This window comes from Diaphorina citri, unplaced genomic scaffold (assembly GCF_000475195.1).
Source record: "Diaphorina citri unplaced genomic scaffold, Diaci psyllid genome assembly version 1.1 scaffold55, whole genome shotgun sequence".
Classification (NCBI taxonomy): Eukaryota; Metazoa; Arthropoda; class Insecta; order Hemiptera; family Psyllidae; genus Diaphorina; species Diaphorina citri.
The window spans coordinates 4,938-30,198 of record NW_007377492.1 but is presented as its reverse complement, the minus strand read 5'-3'; the positions used below and the strand labels follow the sequence as shown (position 1 = coordinate 30,198).

General features: G+C 38.5%; 1 protein-coding gene across 1 annotated transcript; it reads right to left on the bottom strand.

Annotated features, from left to right (window-relative positions):
- Nucleotides 1-61: 61 nt before the first annotated feature.
- On the bottom strand, nt 62-16,065 carry LOC103517489 (filaggrin-2). The gene is made up of 5 exons (XM_008482528.2): nt 15,938-16,065; nt 8,874-9,761; nt 7,368-7,425; nt 5,835-5,905; nt 62-1,492 (listed from the first exon to the last, which is right to left on the bottom strand). The coding sequence occupies exons 1-5, from the start codon at nt 16,063-16,065 to the stop codon at nt 223-225; spliced, it is 2,415 nt and encodes an 804-aa protein (XP_008480750.1). The 3' UTR covers nt 62-222.
- Between the last annotated feature and the right edge of the window lie 9,196 nt (nt 16,066-25,261).

The following is a 25,261-nucleotide window of genomic DNA, read 5'->3' as shown; positions in this document are numbered from 1 at the left end:
TTCCACACAATATTCAGAAAGCAAATACTCGCTACCTACCTAATAATTGCGAGGAGTATGACCGGAAAATTAATGACAAAATTTTGGGTTACTTTTAGTAATGAGGAAGAAAATAAATTTCCTACTTGATTTACCCAAGTCCCGAAAAAGAGACGACGAAGTCCTTTGATATCACAGTGAACCGAAATTCGATTCTCAATGAAACATTATGATGGTTCATCACTATTTCCCATAGTCGACAAATTCAGACTTTGGCAAACCGTCCTCGGTGAAATCAACTGGTACTTGCTTACCATCTGCCCCTACAAGATATGCAACTATAGTGTCTTTACTTTTAGCCACTTCATTTTCTGGATCATTTCTCTTGACAAGTAATGAATTTGGTTGAGCTAGAGGCGTTGCAGGATGTGTTACACCAACTGGATTATTATTGGTTGCAGCAGCAACAAACTTTCCAAAGTGTCCATGATGTCCATGACCTCCATGACCATGACCTCCACCACCTCCACCTCCATGTCCATCTACTCCATGATCATGTTGATGATGTGCTTGTCCATGATGTTTGTGTGCATGTCCTGCCTGTCCGTGATGACTATGGTGATGTCCTGCTTGACCTCTGTGACTATGTCCATGACCAAACTCTCCATGATGTCCATGTGAGTGTTCTGCCTTGGCATGATGATGATGGTTATGATCTGCATGACCACCATGTGCGTGAGAATGTTGAGCATGTGCAATGTGTTTGTGCGCATGTCCTGCGGTACCGTGATGTTCATGATGATGTCCTGCAGTACCATGGTGCTTGTGTTCATGTCCATGTGACCCATGATGTTTGTGTCCATGATCATGTTGTCCTGAGTGATGATGAGAGTGCCCGTGAGATCCTTCATGTTTATGTTGATGTCCGTGAGATCCATGATGTTTGTGGCCATGAGCTGCTGATCCAACATGTTTGTGATGATGTTCAGCTTGACCATGATGTCCATGCTCGTGCTTGGCATGGGCAACATGTTTGTGGTCATGTCCATGGGAACCATGATGCTTGTGTTCATGACCATGAGATCCATGATGTTTGTGATCGTGTCCATGCGAGCCATGGTGCTTGTGGTCATGATCGGCCTTACCAATGTGTTTGTGAATGTGATCTACTTTACCTTCGTGGATATGTCTATGGATGACTTCTCCATAATGTTTGTGATCTCCATGTCCACCACCTCCACCGCCACCTCCTCCACCACCTCCGCCATGTCCATGATGTTTATGATGTCCACTACTATGTCCACCATGATGATATCCAGCACTGATCTGGTTTAGATTTATATCCTCTGCTCCACTATTTGGTGCAAATACATCATCCACATTCTGAACATAACCTGAATGTGTGAATCCAGCAGGAAGATTGTCCTTGCTAAACAATTGAAAATCAACATGAGATTGGTGCTCGTTGCCCGCTGGTATGTCTGGTATAATACCATTTGCTATATGACCGTCCCTAGGTGAGAAAACAAACCGCGAACACAATGAATGCTTTACTTTATGGAATAGAGAAAGATTAGACAACTTATGGGTTAGAGGTTAGAGGAGTGCATACAGTATGTACAGACATTCATGATATGGTGATAAGTTGGTTAGTGATATTTATACAAATCTATAAGGATCATCAGCATTTTCGTCAGTCGTTTAGTGAAAGGGATGTTGGGTGGATTTAGTGGATTGCTGAAGTAGTGACGTAAAATTGGGCACGTATGTGATGATCATCAGCATTTTCGTCAGTCGTTTAGTGAAAGGGATGTTGGGTGGATTTAGTGGATTGCTGAAGTAGTGACGTAAAATTGGGCACATTTATGTGATTGGCTAACTGCTTAATAAAAAGTTCATTACCGACTTTGGTAAAACTAGGATATATTTTAAGCAATATGTCTCTGATATCTGGTTAGATCATTTGTGACTAGCTTTGGTTTTTAAACCAATGTTTGCGTCAATGAAATAACTATGTATATCACATACCAAGAAACTTTTTAAGTACGAAAGGAGTATACCTCATTTATACCTAATATCTGGATGCGACTGAAAAGTCCCTTTGCCTCCGCAGTCTCAATCCACTTACCATGAACAAGCAAACGATCGCATTTTACCCGAAGTTTCAATAGGGGAAAAACATTTTCAAATGGTCCGTCATAATCCATTACGTCAACACCTTTAAAATAGACTCAAAGTGTGACGTTATTTTCTTTGGCAAACACGAACATTTCTTTGGCAAAGGCCAAAAAAATTTGAGTTGAACTTAATAAATCCTTTAATTTACTTCCAATTTCATTATTTTGCTCAGTGCTAACAGGCTTAGTTCAGGATATATTTTAAGCAATATGTCTCTGATATCTGGTTAGATCATTTGTGACTAGCTTTGGTTTTTAAACCAATGTTTGCGTCAATGAATTAACTATGTATATCACCTAGCAAGAAACTTTTTAAGTACGAAAGGAGTATACCTCATTTATACCTAATATCTGGATGAGACTGAAAAGTCCCTTTGCCTCCGCAGTCTCAATCCACTTACCATGAACAAGCAAACGATCGCATTTTGATTTTACCCGAAGTTTCAATAGGGGTTACTTTATGGAATAGAGAAAGATTAGACAACTTATGGGTTAGAGGTTAGAGGAGTGCATACAGTATGTACAGACATTCATGATATGGTAATAAGTTGGTTAGTGATATTTATACAAATAGACCTACGGGATAACAAAATATCATGTGAAAGGATGATGAATGAAACTATTGGAAAATCACAAGACTTCGACGAGGTTAGGGCACCCAATTTTTTGCATAACACAACAATAATATTATTATGCAACCTGCAGCAACTATTGGAAAATCACAAGACTTCGATGAGGTTAAGGCACCCAATTTTTTGCATAACACAACAATAATATTATTATGCAACCTGCAGTTGAACTATTAGATATCTTGTACTTTCAATAAGATGATGTTATTAAAAATTGGTTATACCAATTTTCTTACATTTAACCTGGATTGTAGAGGTAACAAACCATTATTATGACTAACACAGATTCTGGTGATATACTTACCATTGATAGGTAATAATCTAACATTGTTGCTACTGTGCTAAAGATCTCAGCAGGACTCCAGTTGCTATACTTGATTCAGGTGTTTCATACCAGAATCAAATGAATGTTGAACCGCATCAACGTGATATATACAAGGTACCTATAAAGACGAAAGCTACCAATATGACTGCTCATAAAGCTAGATATAGAAAAATGCTAAAGATCTCAGCAGGACTCCAGTTGCTATACTTGATTCAGGTGTTTCATACCAGAATCAAATGAATGTTGAACCGCATCAACTTGAAATATACAAGGTACCTATAAAGACGAAAGCTACCAATATGATTGCTCATAAAGCTAGATATTGAAAAGGTGGATGTAACACCAAATACCAGAAGAATTCCACGGTCAAGAAAATGACGGGATGATAGGCGACCAATTCCTAAAGATCTCAGCAGGACTCCAGTTGCTATACTTGATTCAGGTGTTTCATACCAGAATCAAATGAATGTTGAACCGCATCAACGTGAAATATACAAGGTATAAAGACGAAAGCTACCAATATGACTGCTCATAAAGCTAGATATTGAAAAGGTGGATGTAAAACCAAATACCAGAAGAATTCCACGGTCAAGAAAATGACGGGATGATAGGCGACCAATTTGTTGACTATCTTAAATTAGTTGGAAAATCCCTCGGAATGCATAAATAACAAGGAATCGAATTCAATCATGTCCTGGTAATTAGGTTCTGATTCAGATATCCGGTCAAATAAATCAAGTGTGAATAATTGAGCAGGTGGTGTCGAAACGCTAAATAGTTCTGTCTGTAGAGTATACGTGCCGTGTGCTATACCCGTGGCATGTTAATCAAATAACTCGACTGTTATTATCAGAGATTACTTGAAATTAGCCGAGAAAATATTGTCCTGATGGAAGTAATGGATTAGGAACCGAATGCTTCACCTCAAGTACTCTTCAAAAAGGAAATTCCTTACACTTGTCATTTTATAGAAGTTCATAGAACTTCCGTCTAGGCTGAATAATTCCAAGGCTATAATAATTATGTAGGCAACCAATGAATGTATTATAATTGGATGGAACAAAAGGATTTATGTTCATAGAGGATAAGATAAAAAGCCGAAAATTATCACATAAATTTGTACATAGGGGAACATGGGTTAAAATGGTACCCCGGGGCAAACGGGCAAAACCTGATTACCTAAGAATAATAAGGTGAAGATTGTTTCTAACAAAGTAATAATTCAATCTGGATTGAGTTGAGATGATCAAACTGAATAGTTTCAAAGAGTTTTAAACATTGATGATTCAACCTGAAATGTTAATGATGTTAGTAAAGGTTTAGTATCTAAAGTTAGTGAAGAAAGCATTTCATTGTTAATTCGGGTTAATTATATTAAACACAAGTGCACCTTAAGTTACTGTTAATGGGTTAGGAACGGTCACAGCAAAGTTATTATCGCCAAATCTACCATAGTTAAAATATTAAACACAAGTGCACCTTAAGTTACTGTTAATGGGTTAGGAACGGTCATAGCAAAGTTATTATCGCCAAATCTACCATAGTTAAAATTGAAATTGTTAGCACTTTAGCAGATCTTACACTGTCGTCAGAAACAATAGAATATCAGGTACCTAAATATAAGATACAATTTTTGTGACTTGACTTATCAGGAAAATGGGTTCCTTCCTATTTTATTACCAGTCATTACCAGTTGACGGAACCCTTTGGGTGGCATACTTATTTCGAACCCGGAGTCTTGATATTTTTAGAATTATTTCGAAGAATTATTTCGAACCCGGAGTCTTGATATTTTTATAAATTTTTACACTGTTAAACACAAGTGCACCTTAAGTTACTGTTAATGGGTTAGGAACGGTCATAGCAAAGTTATTATCGCCAAATCTACCATAGTTAAAATAGAAATTGTTAGCACTTTAGCAGATCTTACACTGTTGTCAGAAACAATAGAATATCAGGTACCTAAATATAAGATAAAATATGTTTTCTTTAGCTAAATCGATGTTAGATACCTATTCTATCTATCTATCATCTATTATATTCAAGTGGTGGTCGTCAACTTCTTGGTCATATGCACCACAGATACCTATTCCATGTTTAATTGCAAGTTTAATGACAATCATGGTAAATTTAAAATGCCAAATTCTTTGAAAGTATGACAAATAATGAATTCTCAAACATTGGTAATTATGACAGTGGAAGATCCGCTTTTGATTAGAAAAATAAGTGTAGGAAAGCTTGTGTTGTTAGTAGAATTTTTTGTATGTATATTACAAACTTCTTTCTCGGAGATCTTAAAAAGTTCTGTAACTTGACTTCACAAATTTCAAGACACACCCTATTTTATGAACAAAAATTCTCCCTCTCAAGTCAGACTGAAACAAAGTTTGGTCAATCATAATTATGTCTGGAATCAATGCTTCAGTGCAGCTTGAGAGCCAATATTTCACAAACTTCTTTCTCGGAGATCTTAAAAAGTTCTGTAACTTGACTTCACAAATTTCAAGACACAGCCTATTTTATGAACAAAAATTCTTCCTCTCAAGTCAGACTGAAACAAAGTTTGGTCAATCATAATTATGCCTGGAATCAATGCTTCAGTGCAGCTTGAGAGTCAGTATTTTGTTCATAAATATGGATGACCCTTGGGTACCCAGGTTATTAACTGGTTTTGGTTTGGTATGTCTGTATCCAAATGAAATACAAGGAAGTAAATATGCTTACTCATTTTCTGCCCCAACATTGATGCCATGCAGACATCCTATAAGAAGAGTCCATACCACTAGGCCTACTAGCTGAAACAAAACCAAACAGACATTTATAAATACAATGAGAGCTTGAGACAACGATTGATGGACAATATGTAGTAAATAATGAGCAACTAATAATAAAAATCAATCAATATTAATTATAATTACATTTAAAACGCGCGAAAAGTTTCATAAAACTATGTATTCAATCATTTCAATCAATCTCGAGGTTGATGATTCAAGTTCAAGTCAGATCATAAGATTTATCCAGGTGTATTGACTGGGGATCAATATTTGTGACCAGCATCTGGAGGTTGATGATTCAAGTTCAAGTCAGATCATAAGATTTATCCAGGTGTATTGACTGGGGATCAATATTTGTGACCAGCATTTAAGTATGCTTAACACAATTAAAATTCCTTTTTTCAATCAAGTCCACTTATGCACCTGACTCAGCCTAATGACTACCACTAATTGGAATAATGAATCGAGAAAGGTTCCATAATGATAGCAAAGAAAGCATTTCGAGTTAATCCGTTTTATGATATGATTTATGACAGGAGCATTGAAGCGTAACCTGTCGGTCATAGTGTTATTAGACCCGACAATGTTATTGTGATTTTTCACAACTTGCACGCTATTAAAACCGAGTGAGGAAATCTGAGTAATCGGGGACCTATGGTCATACTGACAGGAGCATTGAAGCGTAACCTGTCGGTCATAGTGTTATTAGACCCGACAATGTTATTAGACAGGAGCATTGAAGCGTAACCTGTCGGTCATAGTGTTATTAGACCCGACAATGTTATTATATTGTGATTTTTCACAACTTGCACGCCGAGTGAGGAAATCTGAGTAATCGGGGACCTATGGTCATACATGATAATTGCTGCCAGAGGTCGAGCGGTGCGTTTACATGATCAACAGTCAAGGCTGACACACTTGCCTTGTGGTGCACCGTTTAATTCGTCTGTCTAACAATTTCCCCAGCATGAAGTTCGGAAACTGTGTTGGTCCGGTGCTGACACACTTGCCTTGTGGTGCACCGTTTAATTCGTCTGTCTAACAATTTCCCCAGCATGAAGTTCGGAAACTGTGTTGGTCCGGTATTGGGTCATGATTACAAACACATGCAACTACTTTCTTCAATAAGGATAGATGGATTTCTTCAATGGATAGTGTTGATCATGTTTAGTCATAAGCCTTTGTATCATTGGTCCGGTGTTGGGACTGTGTTCGGGTACGGTGTTGGGTCATGATTACAAACACATGCAACTACTTTCTTCAATAAGGATAGATGGTCATAAGCCTTTGTATCATCTTCAACATCATACTGAGTGAAGATTTTGATGAATCCACTTTGACAAATGTGGCTTTTGAAGGATTTGGAATCCTGTCCTATCTCTTGTGTGAATCAATTTGACGAGGGCATCTCAGGTATCAGCAGAAAGCCTTTTGAAAGCATCTACAGTACTCATCCATACAAACGATCTTCCCCGAACCAAACCTGTTCCGCGATGTTGGTCCATTCAAAGACTTCTTCAATAGGTTCTGACGTTATAATACTGAGTGAAGGCACATGTATTAGGCATAAACTATGTATTAGGACTGTAAGTATCGTCTTTTAGCTTTAAGTGACAGGGTTCTGCTGGATGAGCTCTTCCACCCAACCAGGGAATTTGATCCTGGATAGCACATTATTTTCCAACATTCACAGTACTCATCCATACAAACGATCTTCCCCGAACCAAACCTGTTCCGCGATGTTGGTCCATTCAAAGACTTCTTCAATAGGTTCTGAGGTAATAATACTGAGTGAAGGCACATGTATTAGGACTGTAAGTATCGTCTTTTAGCTTTAAGTGACAGGGTTCTGCTAGATGAGCTCTTCCACCCAACCAGGGAATTTGATCCTGGATAGCACATTATTTTCCGACAGCACTTGTTGAAGGTCAAGCGAAGTATTAACATTATAGGTATCCTATTATAGGTCACTGGAGAAGCTATGAAATATTCCAAAGAGATATTACTGTGATTTTTCACCAATGTCTCTCCAAGGGTGAACGGATTATCCTCTTAGATTGCTACAAAATCACACTTGGGCGCACTTGAAAAGTTAATATTCAACGGTAGATTCTTCATAACTGGTCAAGCAAATAACCAAATACAGACTCCAAATAACAAATGCTGAAACTGCCCTTTTCATGGAGATAACAAAGCCTAAATTCGGGAAATCTTCAACGAATTTGACGACTGGAAATCGGGAACCAACCTGGATCGTCTGACAGCCACGGAATATCCGAACCCTCCTTATGTGCCTTTCATACCCTATGTCCCTGAAATGCCAGACATGATGGATTTAGATGACAAAGAGAGCTCCATCGATATCAAGCACCTGACTCCGGTGTCAACGGTTCACTCACTGAACACCAACACGAGTTGGGCTCCCATTGTGGTAGCACCAACGTATGAAGTGGTTGAGGAGACAACACCACTATCATCTGCAATGTCCATATTTTCCCCTAGCACAACCGCTGCGGTTCCTACAACCAATGTTTCAATGTTTTCCCAATCTCCGTTTCCTGAATTCCCGAATTTCCCTCAGTTCCCTAACGTGTCTCTATTCAATAATAGTTTGTAAGGTGACGGAGTTTGTGACTTGAGATTGCCATTAGACTGATTAGTGTTTATGTATAGTGAACTGATTTTGTCATTAATATAAGAGAGGGCTCTTGAGGTGAGAAATGATGTAATGTTCAAAATTTCTGGCATTACAGGAGTAAAGTTAAGTGATATAATTGACAAATGAGGAAGAGGAAAGTCTTGTGATGCTGTGATAATAACACAAATTGTGATATATTCGAAAATTCATGTTCATTACTTTGTTGTCTATATTTACTCTTTGTATAATATGTTCGTGTAAGTTCTCTATTGTCTGAAAGTTACCAAATTACCAATCGAAACTCGAATGTCGAAATTCGATTCTCAATGAAACATTATGATGGTTCATCACTATTTCCCATAGTCGACAAATTCAGACTTTGGCAAACCGTCCTCGGTGAAATCAACTGGTACTTGCTTACCATCTGCCCCTACAAGATATGCAACTATAGTGTCTTTACTTTTAGCCACTTCATTTTCTGGATCATTTCTCTTGACAAGTAATGAATTTGGTTGAGCTAGAGGCGTTGCAGGATGTGTTACACCAACTGGATTATTATTGGTTGCAGCAGCAACAAACTTTCCAAAGTGTCCATGATGTCCATGACCTCCATGACCATGACCTCCACCACCTCCACCTCCATGTCCATCTACTCCATGATCATGTTGATGATGTGCTTGTCCATGATGTTTGTGTGCATGTCCTGCCTGTCCGTGATGACTATGGTGATGTCCTGCTTGACCTCTGTGACTATGTCCATGACCAAACTCTCCATGATGTCCATGTGAGTGTTCTGCCTTGGCATGATGATGATGGTTATGATCTGCATGACCACCATGTGCGTGAGAATGTTGAGCATGTGCAATGTGTTTGTGCGCATGTCCTGCGGTACCGTGATGTTCATGATGATGTCCTGCAGTACCATGGTGCTTGTGTTCATGTCCATGTGACCCATGATGTTTGTGTCCATGATCATGTTGTCCTGAGTGATGATGAGAGTGCCCGTGAGATCCTTCATGTTTATGTTGATGTCCGTGAGATCCATGATGTTTGTGGCCATGAGCTGCTGATCCAACATGTTTGTGATGATGTTCAGCTTGACCATGATGTCCATGCTCGTGCTTGGCATGGGCAACATGTTTGTGGTCATGTCCATGGGAACCATGATGCTTGTGTTCATGACCATGAGATCCATGATGTTTGTGATCGTGTCCATGCGAGCCATGGTGCTTGGAGAAGCTATGAAATATTCCAAAGAGATATTACTGTGATTTTTCACCAATGTCTCTCCAAGGGTGAACGAATTATCCTCTTAGATTGTTTCAAAATCGCACTTGGGTGCACTTGGAAAGTTAATATTCAACGGTAGATTCTTCATAACTGGTCAAACAAACAACCAAACACAGACTCCAAATTATAAATGCTGAAACTGCCCTTTTCATGGAGATAACAAAGCCATTCATGCCGCAAAATTTTTGGAACTACCATGCTTAGCCGGACACGGCTAGTAAGTTAAGTAGGTATTTAGCTGTATGTGACAGTAGTAGTATTTCATGCCGCAAAATTTTTGGAACTACCATGTTTAGCCGGACACGGATAGTAAGTTAAGTAGGTATTTAGCTGTATGTGATAGTAGTATCTACTGATAGTATTTCTATTTCTTTCAACAAATGGGTTCTATTATGTCACGAACCATCCAATACCCCTACCACTTCTCATAATATGACCGATGACGTTATCTATGGTATATTGTAGTAGACAAGTGTACTACATTTCAGATACCCTTGTCCGAAGCGGTTTGGGATACCTCGGATTGGATATATCAGCTCCAAGAGATGGATGGAAAAGTAATGTATACACTGGATTGTTGGGGTTTCTACACACATTACATACATAGTTTAATGTAAGCACAAAGTGTACTAACACTTCTAACGTACTAGAGACCATCACCAGAATAGTAATGAGGTAGAACGTTCACAGTGCAAAGAAATGAAGAAGCTTGGGACAACAGTCAAAAGAATTGAAGCTACTTCTAAAGAGTACAAGAAAGGGCAAGTTCGTAAACCATTCTGGATTCTGTTCAATGTTCAAGTTATTCCTGGGAGCTGATTTAGATTATGATAATGAGAATTTAAAGAAAGAGGATAGAGATATCTATTTACTAGACCATCACCAGAATAGTAATGAGGTAGAACGTTCACAGTGCAAAGAAATGAAGAAGCTCGGAACAACAGTCAAAAGGATTGAAGCTTCTTTTAAAGAGTACAAGAAAGGGCAAGTTCGTAAACCATTCTGGATTCTGTACAACGTTCAAGTTATTCCTGGGAGCTGATTTAGATTACGATAATGAGAATTTAAAGAAAGAGGATAGAGATATCTATTTACTAAGATATAACGAAGAAGAAGAAATTGTAGAGGAAAGAAAAAAATTGATGGTCACCGATCCGGATACCAACCACGCTCAACGTTGCTTAACTTCAGTGATCAATTGGGATCATATTCTCCACGGAATGGATTACCATCGAATTTTCCAATATGGGCCAAGGTCACTTCTTCTCTTTGTGAACCAATCCAGAAGGAATGTCACTTATGTAACTCAGTGTGTTATTATATCGGCCTAACACACTCATAAGACCATCACCAGAATAGTAATGAGGTAGAACGTTCACAGTGCAAAGAAATGAAGAAGCTCGGAACAACAGTCAAAAGGATTGAAGCTACTTTTAAAGAGTACAAGAAAGGGCAAATGCGTAAACCATTCTGGATTCTGTACAATGTTCAAGTTATTCCTGGGAGCTGATTTAGATTATGATAATGAGGATTTAAAGAAAAGGGTAGAGATATCTATTTACTTATGACGAAGAAGAAGAAATTGTAGAGGACAGAAAAAAATAGAAGCATTAGTTGTGGCTTTGAAAGAAAGTAATGAAGAAAAATCAAGATCTGAGGAGAGACTAAACAGAGAGCAAATTCAAAACTGAGCTGACAAGAAAAAGACTAACACATCACACAGAAAATGATGAAGGAGAGGGAGAGGAGGAGTTGAAGAAGAAGAACAAGAACCAGAAGAAGAACAACAAGAACAAGTGGCAAATTGTGATCGGTAGAGATCTGTATAAAGAGTGAGTTTAAAAACATGAACTACTCTTTTCAGTCAACGACTCTTTGAATCAGATTTTAAAAGATGTACGCTGACTCTTTGACTCCCTTTACCTATAGGACCTATAGGACCTATAGGACATTAAATGAGTAAATACTCCCTGAAAAAAATAGTCGTTCTTTTTTACAACTCACTCACTCTTTGTAGCGTCTTTTAGCTTTAAGTGACAGGGTTCTGCTGGATGAGCTCTTCCACCCAACCAGGGAATTTGATCCTGGATAGCACATTATTTTCCGACATTCCAGCACTTGTTGAAGGTCAAGCGAAGTATTAACATTTTAGGTATCCTATTATAGGTCACTGGAGAAGCTATGAAATATTCCAAAGAGATATTATTGTGATTTTTCACCAATGTCTCTCCAAGGGTGAACGAATTATCCCCTTAGATTGTTACAAAATCGCACTTGGGTGCACTTGAAAAGTTAATATTCAACGGTAGATTCTTCATAACTGGTCAAGCAAATAACCAAACACAGACTCCAAATAATAAATGCTGAAACTGCCCTTTTCATGGAGACAACAAAGCCATTCATGCCGCAAAATTTTTGGAACCACCATGTTTAGCCGGACACGGATAGTAAGTTAAGTAGGTATTTAGCTGTATGTGATAGTAGTAGTGATAGTATTTCTATTTCTTTCAACAAATGGGTTCTATTATGTCACGAACCATCCAATTCCCCTACCACTTCTCATAATATGACCGATGACGTTATCTATTTGTAGTGGACAAGTGTACTAACACTTCTAACGTACTAGAGACCATCACCAGAATAGTAATGAGGTAGAATGTTCACAGTGTAAAGAAATGAAGAAGCTTGGGACAACAGTCAAAAGAATTGAAGCTACTTTTAAAGAGTACAAGAAAGGGCAAGTTCGTAAACCATTCTGGATTCTGTTCAATGTTCAAGTTATACCTGGGAGCTGATTTAGATTATGATAATGAGAATTTAAAGAAAGAGGATAGAGATATCTATTTACTAAGATATGACGAAGAAGAAGAAATTGTAGAGGAAAGAAAAAAATAGAAGCATTAGTTGTGGCTTTGAAAGAAAGTAATGAAGACAAATCAGAAAAAGCTCTACTAAAAGTAATGTAAATATACTCATCCAAATCCAATGACAGATTAAAATCACACAAAAGCTTTTTGAAAATATCAAAGAACGTAAAAGGGTGAACACATTTTAAAACGAGCAGATTTTAACATTGAAAAACCATTGAAAATAGGAAAAATACACATTGTGGGAGTATATGAAATGAACCACTATTAGTAGATATTGCTAGATAATTTTAAAACTTAAAAAAACTATTAAAAGAATTTGAATTAAAAGATTGAAGACGAATCAGAAAAAGCTCTACTAAAAGTAATGTAAATATACTCATCCAAATCCAATGACAGATTAAAATCACACAAAAGCTTTATGAAAATATCAAAGCACGTAAAAGGGTGAACACATTTTTAAACGAGCAGATTTTAACATTGAAAAAACCATTGAAAATAGGAATACACATTGTGGGAGTATATGAAATGAACCACTATTAGTAGATATTGCTAGATAATTTTAAAACTTAAAAAAAAACTATTAAAAGAATTTGACTTAAAAGAATAAAAGAATCTAGAAAAAGTAGTAAAACATAACCAAACTGAACGCACCATTGTAAGCCGGAAAATTGACGTTGCTGTTGAGACACTACACGTTCACTGACCAAGAGATTGCATACAAATGGAAGGCCCGCTCGGAAAATGTTCTTTATATATGAGGACTTTCCTCGGACAATTTTCAGCAAGATGGCCATGTGTAGATCATCAGCATTTTCGTCAGTCGTTTAGTGAAAGGGATGTTGGGTGGATTTAGTGGATTGCTGATGTAGTGACGTAAAATTGGGCACAATGAGTATGTGAAAACGAAGCTCCCCCTCTTTCCTACGTGGAGCTACGCCACTGACTAAATCTATAATGAGCTGAATCGTCTCTGGTGAGAACTGAAAAGAAATTCGTATTGGACCAGTGTCTGTTTCCTCATTGCGTTCTTGTAACGGGGAGATGTTTTGTAGTCTGGACACAAATAACATTCCGTCTGTAAAACTGAAAAAAAAAAACTAATAAATAATAAGTACCTAGCTTTGTAGATATTTTACTTTTTCTTGAGAGCCATGTCAACTAAACTACACAAAAGAGAGGGATTAACACACAACCATAACCACCACCACTAACAACAACAACAACAACAACAACAACAACAACAACCACCACTACCAACAACAACAATCAATAAAAAGTTCATTACCGACTTTGGTAAAACTAGGATATATTTTAAGCAATATGTCTCTGATATCTGGTTAGATCATTTGTGACTATATAGCTTTGGTTTTTAAAACTAATGTTTGCGTCAATGAATTAACTATGTATATCACCTACGAAAAGTCCCTTTGCCTCCGCAGTCTCAGTCCACTTACCATGAACAAGCAAACGATCGCATTTTACCCAAAGTTTCAATAGGGGTAAGACATTTTCAAATGGTCCGTCATAATCCATTACGTCAATACCTTTAAAATAGACTCAAAGTGTGACGTTATTTTGAACACGAACATTTCTTTGGCAAAGGCCAAAGAAATTTGAGTTTAACTTAATAAATCCTTTAATTTACTTTCAATTTCATTATTTTGCTCAGTGCTAACAGGCTTATTTCAACGAAACAATTTAGACCCAAGAGACCTGGATTTGGTATTCTCTCTCTCTCTCTCTCTCTCTCTCTCTCTCTCTCTTTCTCTCTCTCTCTTTCTCTCTCTCTCTTTCTCTCTCTCTCACTCTCTCTTTCCCTCCCTACCTTTCCTTTCTCTCCATCTCGCTCCCTCTCTTCGTCTCTTTGTTTATCTTCTTCTTTACACAATAGCAAAGGTTTTTGCATTATTCATCATTTTCTGCTTTTCTCAATCTCGTTCTCTCCGGTTGTTCTTTATGCTGAGTTTTTCCTTGTTTTGTTTTCTGATTGTTTGTTTGTTGCTGTTTTTTTTTTCCTCCTGATGATTGAATCTGATCCCATGACTATAAACGAATCTATGTTATGAATCCAGGTCAATTCTTTCTAATGTTTAGTCCCTAATATGTACAATTCTACATAATGTAATTTAATGGATTTATTTTCAGTGGTTTGTTATTTTTCTATTGTTTACATTCAACATTCAACACAGACACAGAGCCTCATAAAACCACGCATTGTTTTCATTTCTTTCACACACCACACGCTAGTTACATGTATGATTTGTATGAAACATGTATGGCGGGTTTCACCTATATCACAGAATTGGAGATTTCACTAATGAGAGATTTTTCATTCATCCAAAAACGAATCATTAAAGAGATACTAAATTTAGGGTGGATTTCACCAATATTTTTTCAGCCCTCAACAGGCTGTCAAGTTCCTTTTGATTAGTATAGGCTTATTAGGAGCTAAAAAGTAGGTTGGTGAAACCCAGCTTAGAAGTACATATTTGACTCGTCATTTTTTGCTACTGAAAAATCTCCTATTATCCATTAGTGAAATCTTCGATTAACTCATTTTTGGAACTCGCCCTTTACGCACCGTTATCCGTCACTTCTACCACATATTACTTATGTATATATGGACATCACATAGACAGCATTAAGCAAAAAAGAACCGTCCATTCCTTTCTGCTCAATGCTGTCCATTTTAATTTACTAATTACGATTATGCTTACATTTATAGACCCCTGTATGTAATTGACCATATTATGAGTGTAATGAGTAATAGGTAAAGGTGTGTCCACACATAGTCAACCGGCCGTCCATCGATCGCACACACCACGCACACCTATGTTTGGACACACCTTAATAGCCTAATCTTAACACAGTCGCTTCCGCCCATCTCCCAATTTCATTAACATTACTAATGTTTATTCTTCTCTTCTTGTGCACTCAACGTGTTGTGTTTTTTCTCTTTTCTATATCGTTCGTTCTTGTTTTCTGTTTTGTTCGTTTCTGCCTGCCTCTTCTCCCCCTAACCTTGCCTGTGCCCACACCACTGGTTTCAACCCCCCTCCTCTCTCTATCGCCTGCCCCGTGTGTTATGCCCTCCGCGTCTGGAATATCTGTTTGCTTTGAACCACTCATCTGACGGCACGTTACAACGCATGCGCTCAACTCACTCGCGTCTGGATTGCCTTGTCTCTGTGTGCTTTGAAAACCCACTCGTCCGACGGCACGCTTCGGTCGTTACTACGCATGCGCTCAACTCACCATGTCTCTGCGCATGAATCCCACGCATGCGCACACGACTCGTAACGTCCACTCGTCCGACGGCACGCTTCGGTCGTTACTACGCATGCGCTCAACTCACCATGTCTCTGCGCATGAATCCCACGCATGCGCACACTAGTCGGAAGCTGCCAAACACAAGTTCGAGGTGTACACGTTCATTACGCCCACCTTTTGCGACCACTGTGGTTCCATGCTTCACGGTCTGACCCACCAAGGGTTAAAATGTTCAGGTGAGTGAACGTTCGGTGCCCGAGTGTGGTCGAAGGGTTAATTTTGTCACAGGTAAGTGAGTTAGACTGGTAAGTACAGCATTTATTACTTTTTTTAAATATTTATTGGCACACTAGAACAATAAAAGTCAATAATAAAATAAAAATCTGGTAAATTGGAATTTGAAACTTATTAAATTGAAATTTGTGGCCAAAACCCAATGTCAGTCCAAAAGCGATCACCCTCGGGCTGATTGAGAGCTCTTCCACCCAACCACTAATTTTGAATAAGGACTGAATCCCACTTGGGTACACACGCAAATAATAAAAAAAAGCTCTCTTGAGGTGTGTCCAAACATTGCCGACAGGCCGTCGATCGACGAGCCGAATCAAAGATATCGAGGCAGTGTGGACGGTTCAGTCGACTGTGTGTGGACACACCTTTAGTTCAGGTGTTCAAGTCGACAAATAAAAAAATTGACAATAGTGGATTATTTTCTGGTCCCGGTAACCCTCTGAACCTACTTTGAAGGTGCCTTTTCTATCTCCCTTCTTCCCTTTTCTCTCTCCCTTCACCTCTTTCTCTCTCTCCCTCCTTTTCTCTTTCCCTTCCTTCTCTTTTCTCTCCCTTCCTCACACGCATACACGCGCTCACAAAACTTTCTGATCTTCTCTCTCTCTTCCTTCCTACCTTTTCTCTCTCTTTCTCTCTACCCCTCTCACTTTCTCTCAAACATTTTCTTCTTCTCCCCCTCCCCCTTTCTCTCTCTCTCCCCCTTCTCTCTATCCCTTTTTCTCTCTTTCAAATTTTCTCTCTCTTTCTCTCTACCCCTCTCACTTTCTCTCAATCATTTTCTTCTTCTCCTTTCTCTATTTCCCTCTCCCTTTCTCTTCCTTCCTTACTCCCTCTATCTCCCTCCCTCCTTCATTCCTCTCTCCAACCCCTTCCTATCTCTCTCTCTCTCTCTCCCTCTCTCCCTCCTTTCTCTTTCTCAAATTTTGTCCTTTTTTCTCCCCCTCTCACTTTCTCTCTCTCTCTTTCTCTTCCCTCCCTCTGTCAAATTGTTTCCTCCTCTCACTCTCAAACATTTTCTTCTTCTTCTTCTTCTTCTTCTTCTTCTTCTTCCCTCTCCCTTCCTCCTTTGTTGTCAAATTGACGTACATCTGCATCACTTTGAGAGTTTGAGATAGATTATCAAGCTTCAGGATAGAGGTGTTCCGTGACAAGAACTTTGAAGTCATATAATAGTGAAGATTGTAGGAAATTTTGTTTTCTAACTAATAGACAAATCCCCGATGCACTCTGATGTGGAGCGACTGAGATATTGGCGAAAAAGAGTGAAGGGTTTGGTCCAGTTTGGTGTGACTTTAATGTAGGCCTCGGTTCTCATGGGTTGTATCGTGCTGAAATCGAAAGGGAGAAGGAGGAAAAGACAGGAGAAAGCCATAAAAGGATACATATAATAGTGAAGATTGTAGGAAATTTTGTTTTCCAACTAATAGACAAATCCCCGATGCACTCTGATGTGGAGCGACTGAGATATTGGCGAAAAAGAGAGAAGGGTTTGGTGTGACTTTAATGTAGCCGCGGCTCTCATGGGTTGTATCTTGCTGAAATCGAAAGGGAAAAAGAGGAAAAGACAGGAGAAAGCCATAAAAGGATTAAGTATAAAGGTCGCCTGGGGATAAAACCTGTTCAGGATAATGTAGGCTCTGGGCGGGAATCGAACCTTGGGGAAGGGAACTATTAGTTGAGGTTGGCGCCGGAGGCGTTCTCTACTACCTAACCCTTTGAAGTATATTATTAACCTTGGGAAATAATGATGGTAATAATAATAATAATAAAATGTTGGCCCCGGAGGCGTTCTCTACTACCTAACCCTTTGAAGTATATTATTAACCTTGGGAAATAATGATGGTAATAATAATAATAAAACTATGGGAGGGAAAAAGAAAGGTCGGCCGATGCGTATTAAAAATTTAATTTTGGTGCAATGTGCTGGAAGAGTTTTTCTTCTCCTCTTCCTCTTCCTTCTTCTACCTTTTCTTCTTCTTCTTCTTCTTCTTCTTCTTCTTCTTCTTCTTCTTCTTCTTCTTCTTCTTCTTTTGCTTCTTCGTCCTTTTTTTCTCTCTTTTTCTTCTTCTCCTTCGTCTTCTTCTTCCTCTTCTCCTTAGTTTTCTTCTTCTTGTCTATTTTTCACAGTTTTTCTTCTTCTTTTCTATTTTATTTCCCGCGTTCTCGCATGAACGGACCGTTATCAGAGCATTAAGCTCAAACATGTGGAAAGTCAATAGAAAATGATTATCGGACGTGAACCAACGAAGCAGCCAACATGGTTTCATCAAAGGTCGATCAACGTTGACCAATTTAACAACTTTTTACCAATTTTTAACATCTGCAATTGAAGATGGTGGCCAGGTTGACTGCTGCTATACTGATTTTAGCAAGGCATTTGATAAGGTAAATGTCAATATTTTATGTTCTAAACTTCGTTCATTAGGTATTAACGATCCTCTGTTATCATGGTTCTATTCTTATCTTTCCACCAGAACCCAAATTGTTAAGTATAACGAATGTTTTTCCGATCCAATTCCAGTTCGTTCAGGCTGTCCTCAAGGCGGACATTTAAGTGGCCTCCTATTCAATATCTTTATTAATGATTTGATTCTTAGATTACCTGATAATTGTGGTCTTTTATTTGCCGATGATTTCCGTCTGGCTAAACGTATTAACAGTATTGAGGATGGCTTGGATCTGCAGCACACTCTCTCCCTTCTTTCTGATTGGTGCAGCGAGAATCGAATGGTTCTTAATGTTAAAAAATGTCATATGATAACATTCACTCGTAAAAAGAATCCCCTTATGATTCAGTACTCCATTGATGGCGAACAGTTATCCCGTATTGAAAATGTGAAAGATCTTGGTGTTACGATTGATCATGATCTCAAGTTTAATACTCACTATACTAATATTAAAAACAAAGCTATGAAAACTTTGGGATTCATTCAACGTAACTCAAGAGAATTCAAATCTCCTCAAACAATAAAAGCCTTGTACTGTTCTATGGTTCGTCCGTCACTGGAATACTGTTCATCTCTTTGGCCTCCTTTTTGTAATGAACACATTCAACTTCTTGACAAAGTTCAAAGAAAATTCTTAAGATTACTTGCTTTCAAACATAAAATAAAAATTGAAAATCATGATTATTCTGAAATCATAAGAACAAGTGGTCTTAAGAGTCTAAAACATAGAAGGGACATTGCTGATACCGTGTTTCTGTTTAAACTCTTGAATAATTTAATTGATTGCCCCGATCTAGTTTCACAAATAGGCCTTAGAGTTAGAGGGAGAACAACCAGAAATACTGACCTATTCTCAACCAAATTCTTTCGAACCAATATTGGTGCTAATTGTCCCATTAACAGAATCCTTAATCTCAGTAACATCGTTTGTAATCCTCCTTACAATATTGATTTTTTTGTAGGGTCAGTTGAACAACTTAAATCAAAACTTAATGAATTCGACTCGCTGCATCAATAAAATCAATAAACTCTTTATCATTATGACTCGTTCGTTTTATTGTTATATTTGTTATGATTAATTTCATTAGGTAGGTTTATTACAAATAGGGAATTTTGTTTATATAATGGGTTAGATCCCGTAAATTAGGTAAATTAAAAGGGAATTTTTTTTTATAAAGGGTTAAAACCCCGAAAAAAAGAAAAAAAAAAAAAAAAAAAAAAAAAAAAAAAGAACGTAAAATAAGGAGGAGGAGGAGGAGGAGGAGATAAAGGAGAAAAACATGGAGAAGAAGAAAGAAGGAGGAAATATTTTTAAAACATTCAGAGAACCACCATCTCTAGAGCAGCTCACTATTTTTTTAAGATTTCAACAACAACAACAACAACAACAACAACAAACGACTACCAACTGTTTTGCATTTCTGTAGTGCAATTTGCATTTTTTCCTCCTCTCCAACATGCAAAACATATGGATTTATGCTTAGTACCTACCTACCTGCTTCAAGAATTTACATTGTACATGAAAAGAGCCAGGGAAGAATTTGAAGAAAGCAAATCTCTGACCTTTTTTTTCTCTCTGTAACCCATTTTTCTTTATTTTTTTTATTATCAAATTTTTATTTTCCATTACACTCTTCTACTTTCGGCAGGAGCTCTTCCATCACGCAACCATCAATAATAAAATATATAATAAGAATAATCACCATTTCCCGTTTTCGGACGGGGTCAGTGTTTTTCGTCAGCCTGACAAACAGCCCTAGGGTGATTGCTTTTGGACTGACATTTAGTTTTGGGTACAAAAATTTTACCAATGGGTGGGTGTGGGTGCCCTTCGCAATCAACCTTTGCTATTTCTTTATCAAGGGAAATTTCAGACTGGTATCCTCCCTGTTTAAAGTTCCCCATCCAGACTTAAAAAAACCTTACCTAACTGTTTAATCAAGAGTGACGTTAATTAATCACATGGGAAAAAAGATCAAGTAGGTTGTATGTATGTATGTATGTATGTATGTATGTATGTATGTATGTATGTATGTATGTATGTATGTATGTATGTATGTATGTTATTAAACCCATAAAATAAACGAGACCTTGTTTAGATCCCTGGGGTAAAGGGACTTTTTAGTCTCATTCGAGCAGGATAAATAAGGTCTATTCTATTCTAGTATGTGATAGAAAGCCGTGTGATTTTCACACCAGACTTTCTCTTTTCTCTCCGTGTAACCCACTTTTCTTTTTATCCATTTTCTTTCCCTCTAACCCACTTTATTCTTTCCCTCTATCCTCCCTATTCTTTCCCTCTAACCCACTTTATTCTTTCCCTCTATCCTCCCTATTCTTTCCCTCTAACCCACTTTATTCTTTCCCTCTATCCTCCCTATTCTTTCCCTCTAACCCACTTTATTCTTTCCCTCTATCCTCCCTATTCTTTCCCTCTAACCCACTTTATTCTTTCCCTCTATCCTCCCTATTCTTTCCCTCTAACCCACTTTATTCTTTCCCTCTATCCTCCCTATTCTTTCCCTCTAACCCACTTTATTCTTTCCCTCTATCCTCCCTATTCTTTCCCTCTAACCCACTTTATTCTTTCCCTCTATCCTCCCTATTCTTTCCCTCTAACCCACTTTATTCTTTCCCTCTATCCTCCCTATTCTTTCCCTCTAACCCACTTTATTCTTTCCCTCTATCCTCCCTATTCTTTCCCTCTAACCCACTTTATTCTTTCCCTCTATCCTCCCTATTCTTTCCCTCTAACCCACTTTATTCTTTCCCTCTATCCTCCCTATTCTTTCCCTCTAACCCACTTTATTCTTTCCCTCTATCCTCCCTATTCTTTCCCTCTAACCCACTTTATTCTTTCCCTCTATCCTCCCTATTCTTTCCCTCTAACCCACTTTATTCTTTCCCTCTATCCTCCCTATTCTTTCCCTCTAACCCACTTTATTCTTTCCCTCTATCCTCCCTATTCTTTCCCTCTAACCCACTTTATTCTTTCCCTCTATCCTCCCTATTCTTTCCCTCTAACCCACTTTATTCTTTCCCTCTATCCTCCCTATTCTTTCCCTCTAACCCACTTTATTCTTTCCCTCTATCCTCCCTATTCTTTCCCTCTAACCCACTTTATTCTTTCCCTCTATCCTCCCTATTCTTTCCCTCTAACCCACTTTATTCTTTCCCTCTATCCTCCCTATTCTTTCCCTCTAACCCACTTTATTCTTTCCCTCTATCCTCCCTATTCTTTCCCTCTAACCCACTTTATTCTTTCCCTCTATCCTCCCTATTCTTTCCCTCTAACCCACTTTATTCTTTCCCTCTATCCTCCCTATTCTTTCCCTCTAACCCACTTTATTCTTTCCCTCTATCCTCCCTATTCTTTCCCTCTAACCCACTTTATTCTTTCCCTCTATCCTCCCTATTCTTTCCCTCTAACCCACTTTATTCTTTCCCTCTATCCTCCCTATTCTTTCCCTCTAACCCACTTTATTCTTTCCCTCTATCCTCCCTATTCTTTCCCTCTAACCCACTTTATTCTTTCCCTCTATCCTCCCTATTCTTTCCCTCTAACCCACTTTATTCTTTCCCTCTATCCTCCCTATTCTTTCCCTCTAACCCACTTTATTCTTTCCCTCTATCCTCCCTATTCTTTCCCTCTAACCCACTTTATTCTTTCCCTCTATCCTCCCTATTCTTTCCCTCTAACCCACTTTATTTTTTTTGTTTTTTTTTTTTTTTTTTTTTTTTTTTTTTTTTCGTCAATTAATTTTCCAGATCATGTGAAAGGATTGCTTTCCTACCCTGACCTAATTGTCGGGCTGCCTCTTCAGATCAAGTCCAAGTCGTTCACACACACAGAGATTTGAAGGTGCGTCTAATACTCTGGAGGTGACCGGAATCCCTGATTGGGGCCGGGAAAAGCCTGACTACGGGACCTCAAACAGGGAGCAGACCAGTGTCTTGCCGTGGGACTATAAATAAGGATTAGAACAGCCAAATGCTAAACAGTCTGGCTAGCTGGAGGTTACAAAAGCTTTATCGTGCTTTAAAGGAAAAGCACAGGTCCTCATGATAGTTGACTGCGGTTCAGGACGGGCCAAGTAATTTTCACTAGAGACCATCAACCCCCTTCGATGCAGCTACACCGCTACAACAACAACAACTACAACAAGAACAACAAGCTTTTTTTTAAGAGGTTTGACCGAGGGAACTGTAACTGCTATGGTCTTATCGTCCCGAAATGGAAGAGAGAAAGAAGACAGGATAGGAGAAAGCCAGCCGTTCCGAGAACGAACATTATCCCATCAGAATTAAATCCGCCCCGGGCGGGAATCGAACCCGCGACCTAGCGTTTACAAGGCAGACGCACTACCAACTAAGCTAACTAGGCTGGCTCCCTTCTCCTTAAAGGGAGGAGGGATTTTTTTACTTGCGGTTCAGGACGGGCCAAGTAATTTTCGCTAGAGACCATCAACCCCCTTCGATGCAGCTACACCGCTACAACAACAACTACAACAAGCTTTTTTTTTAAGAGGTTTGACAGAGGGAACTGTAACTGTTATGGTCTTATCGTCCCAAAATGGAAGAGAGAAGGAAGACAGGATAGGAGAAAGCCAGCCGTTCCGTGAACGAACATTGTCCCATCAGGATAAAATCCGCCCCGGGCGGGAATCGAACCCGCGGCCTAGCGCTTACAAGGGAACAACAAGCTTAATTTCAGTTATTCATATTCATTGGGAAATTGGCGCATTCAATGGGCTTTCGCTGGAAAAGCCAGCAGCGATTGGAAACATGAAGAGTTACTTGTGAGGATATATTGGACAGTGAGTATGTGGCAGTATACCGGAATCGGCACAAAGGTGGAGAGGTTCTTTAATCTCTATTCAAGTTGGTGAAGTTGGTAATTTTTAAATCATCATTTATACAACACCCCGCGTCACATCGTTTTAGGGAATCGAACCCGCGGCCTAGCGCTTACAAGGGAACAACAAGCTTAACTTCAGTGATTCATATTCATTGGGAAATTGGCGCATTCAACGGGCTTTCGCTGGAAAAGCCAGCATTGGAAACATGAAGAGTTACTTGTGAGGATATATTGGACAGTGAGTATGTCACTATACCGGAATCGGCACATAGGTGGAGAGGCTCTTTAATCTCTATTCAAGTTGGTGAAGTTGGTAATTTTTAAATCATCATTTATACAACACCCCGCGTCGCGTCGTTTTGTATATCGTTATAAATATTGTGCCTTGGATTATAAATTAGGCTTAAACAAATTAATACCTTGTGCCCGGAATCGGCACATAGGTGGAGAGGCTCTTTAATCTCTATTCAAGTTGGTGAAGTTGGTAATTTTTAAATCATCATTTGTACAACACCCCGCGTCGCATCGTTTTGTATATCGTTATAAATATTGTGCCTTGGATTATAAATTAGGCTTAAACAAATTAACACCTTGTGCCTTGGATCAAACCCAAATGTCCAATTGATTACTGTCTTGGAATTTCAAGCAAATCAGCTTTTTATTGAATTCTTCCTGCGTTTTAAAATGTGTTTTTTTTTTCTGCAAATTTAATCTTCTGATCCCTCTACTTTCTGAAGATTTGAAGCCACGACTTGGGTGTTCTTCATATTCATTGGGAAATTGGCGCATTCAATGGGCTTTCGCTGGAAAAGCCAGCAGCGATTGGAAACATGAAGAGTTACTTGTGAGGCTATATTGGACAGTGAGTATGTCACTATACCGGAATCGGCACAAAGGTGGAGAGGCTCTTTAATCTCTATTCAAGTTGGTGAAGTTGGTAATTTTTAAATCATCATATTTTATACAACACCCCGCGTCGCATCGTTTTGTATATATCGTTATAAAAATTGTGCCTTGGATTATAAATTAGGCTTAAACAAATTAATACCTTGGTGCCTTGGATCAAACCCAAATGTCCGATTGATTACTGTCTTGGAATTTCAAGCAAATCAGCTTTTTATTGAATTCTTCCTGCGTTTTAAAACGTGTTTTTTTGTGTGCAAGTGCAAATTTAATCTTCTGATCCCTCTACTTTCAGAAGATTTGAAGCCACGACTTGGGTGTTCCAAATGTCCAATTGATTACTGTCTTGGAATTTCAAGCAAATCAGCTTTTTATTGAATTCTTCCTGCGTTTTAAAATGTGTTTTTTTTCTGCAAATTTAATCTTCTGATCCCTCTACTTTCTGAAGATTTGAAGCCACGACTTGGGTGTTCCTATGTTTGCTGGGGTAAGGACGATAAGGTAGAACTTAAGAGGTCCATGTTGCAGTAAAACACAACTTAAACAATTGCATGATCACATAGGTAGATGATTAGACCTGTTCAGTCCTCAAGGATGGGAGGTTAGAGGGAAGACCTTTGTATGAATTATTGGATACTAAAGTTCAGGCTGATCTAGAGATTGCCTGATATGCGCACTAGTCCTACCCGAATTAAAGAAATCAAAGGTTCACAATTTTGCTTACTTGTCGTGCAGGAGGTACCGGGTTCAATTTTCATCATTGACATACATAAAATTGCACATGTATGTATTTCGATGTGGGTATTTCGA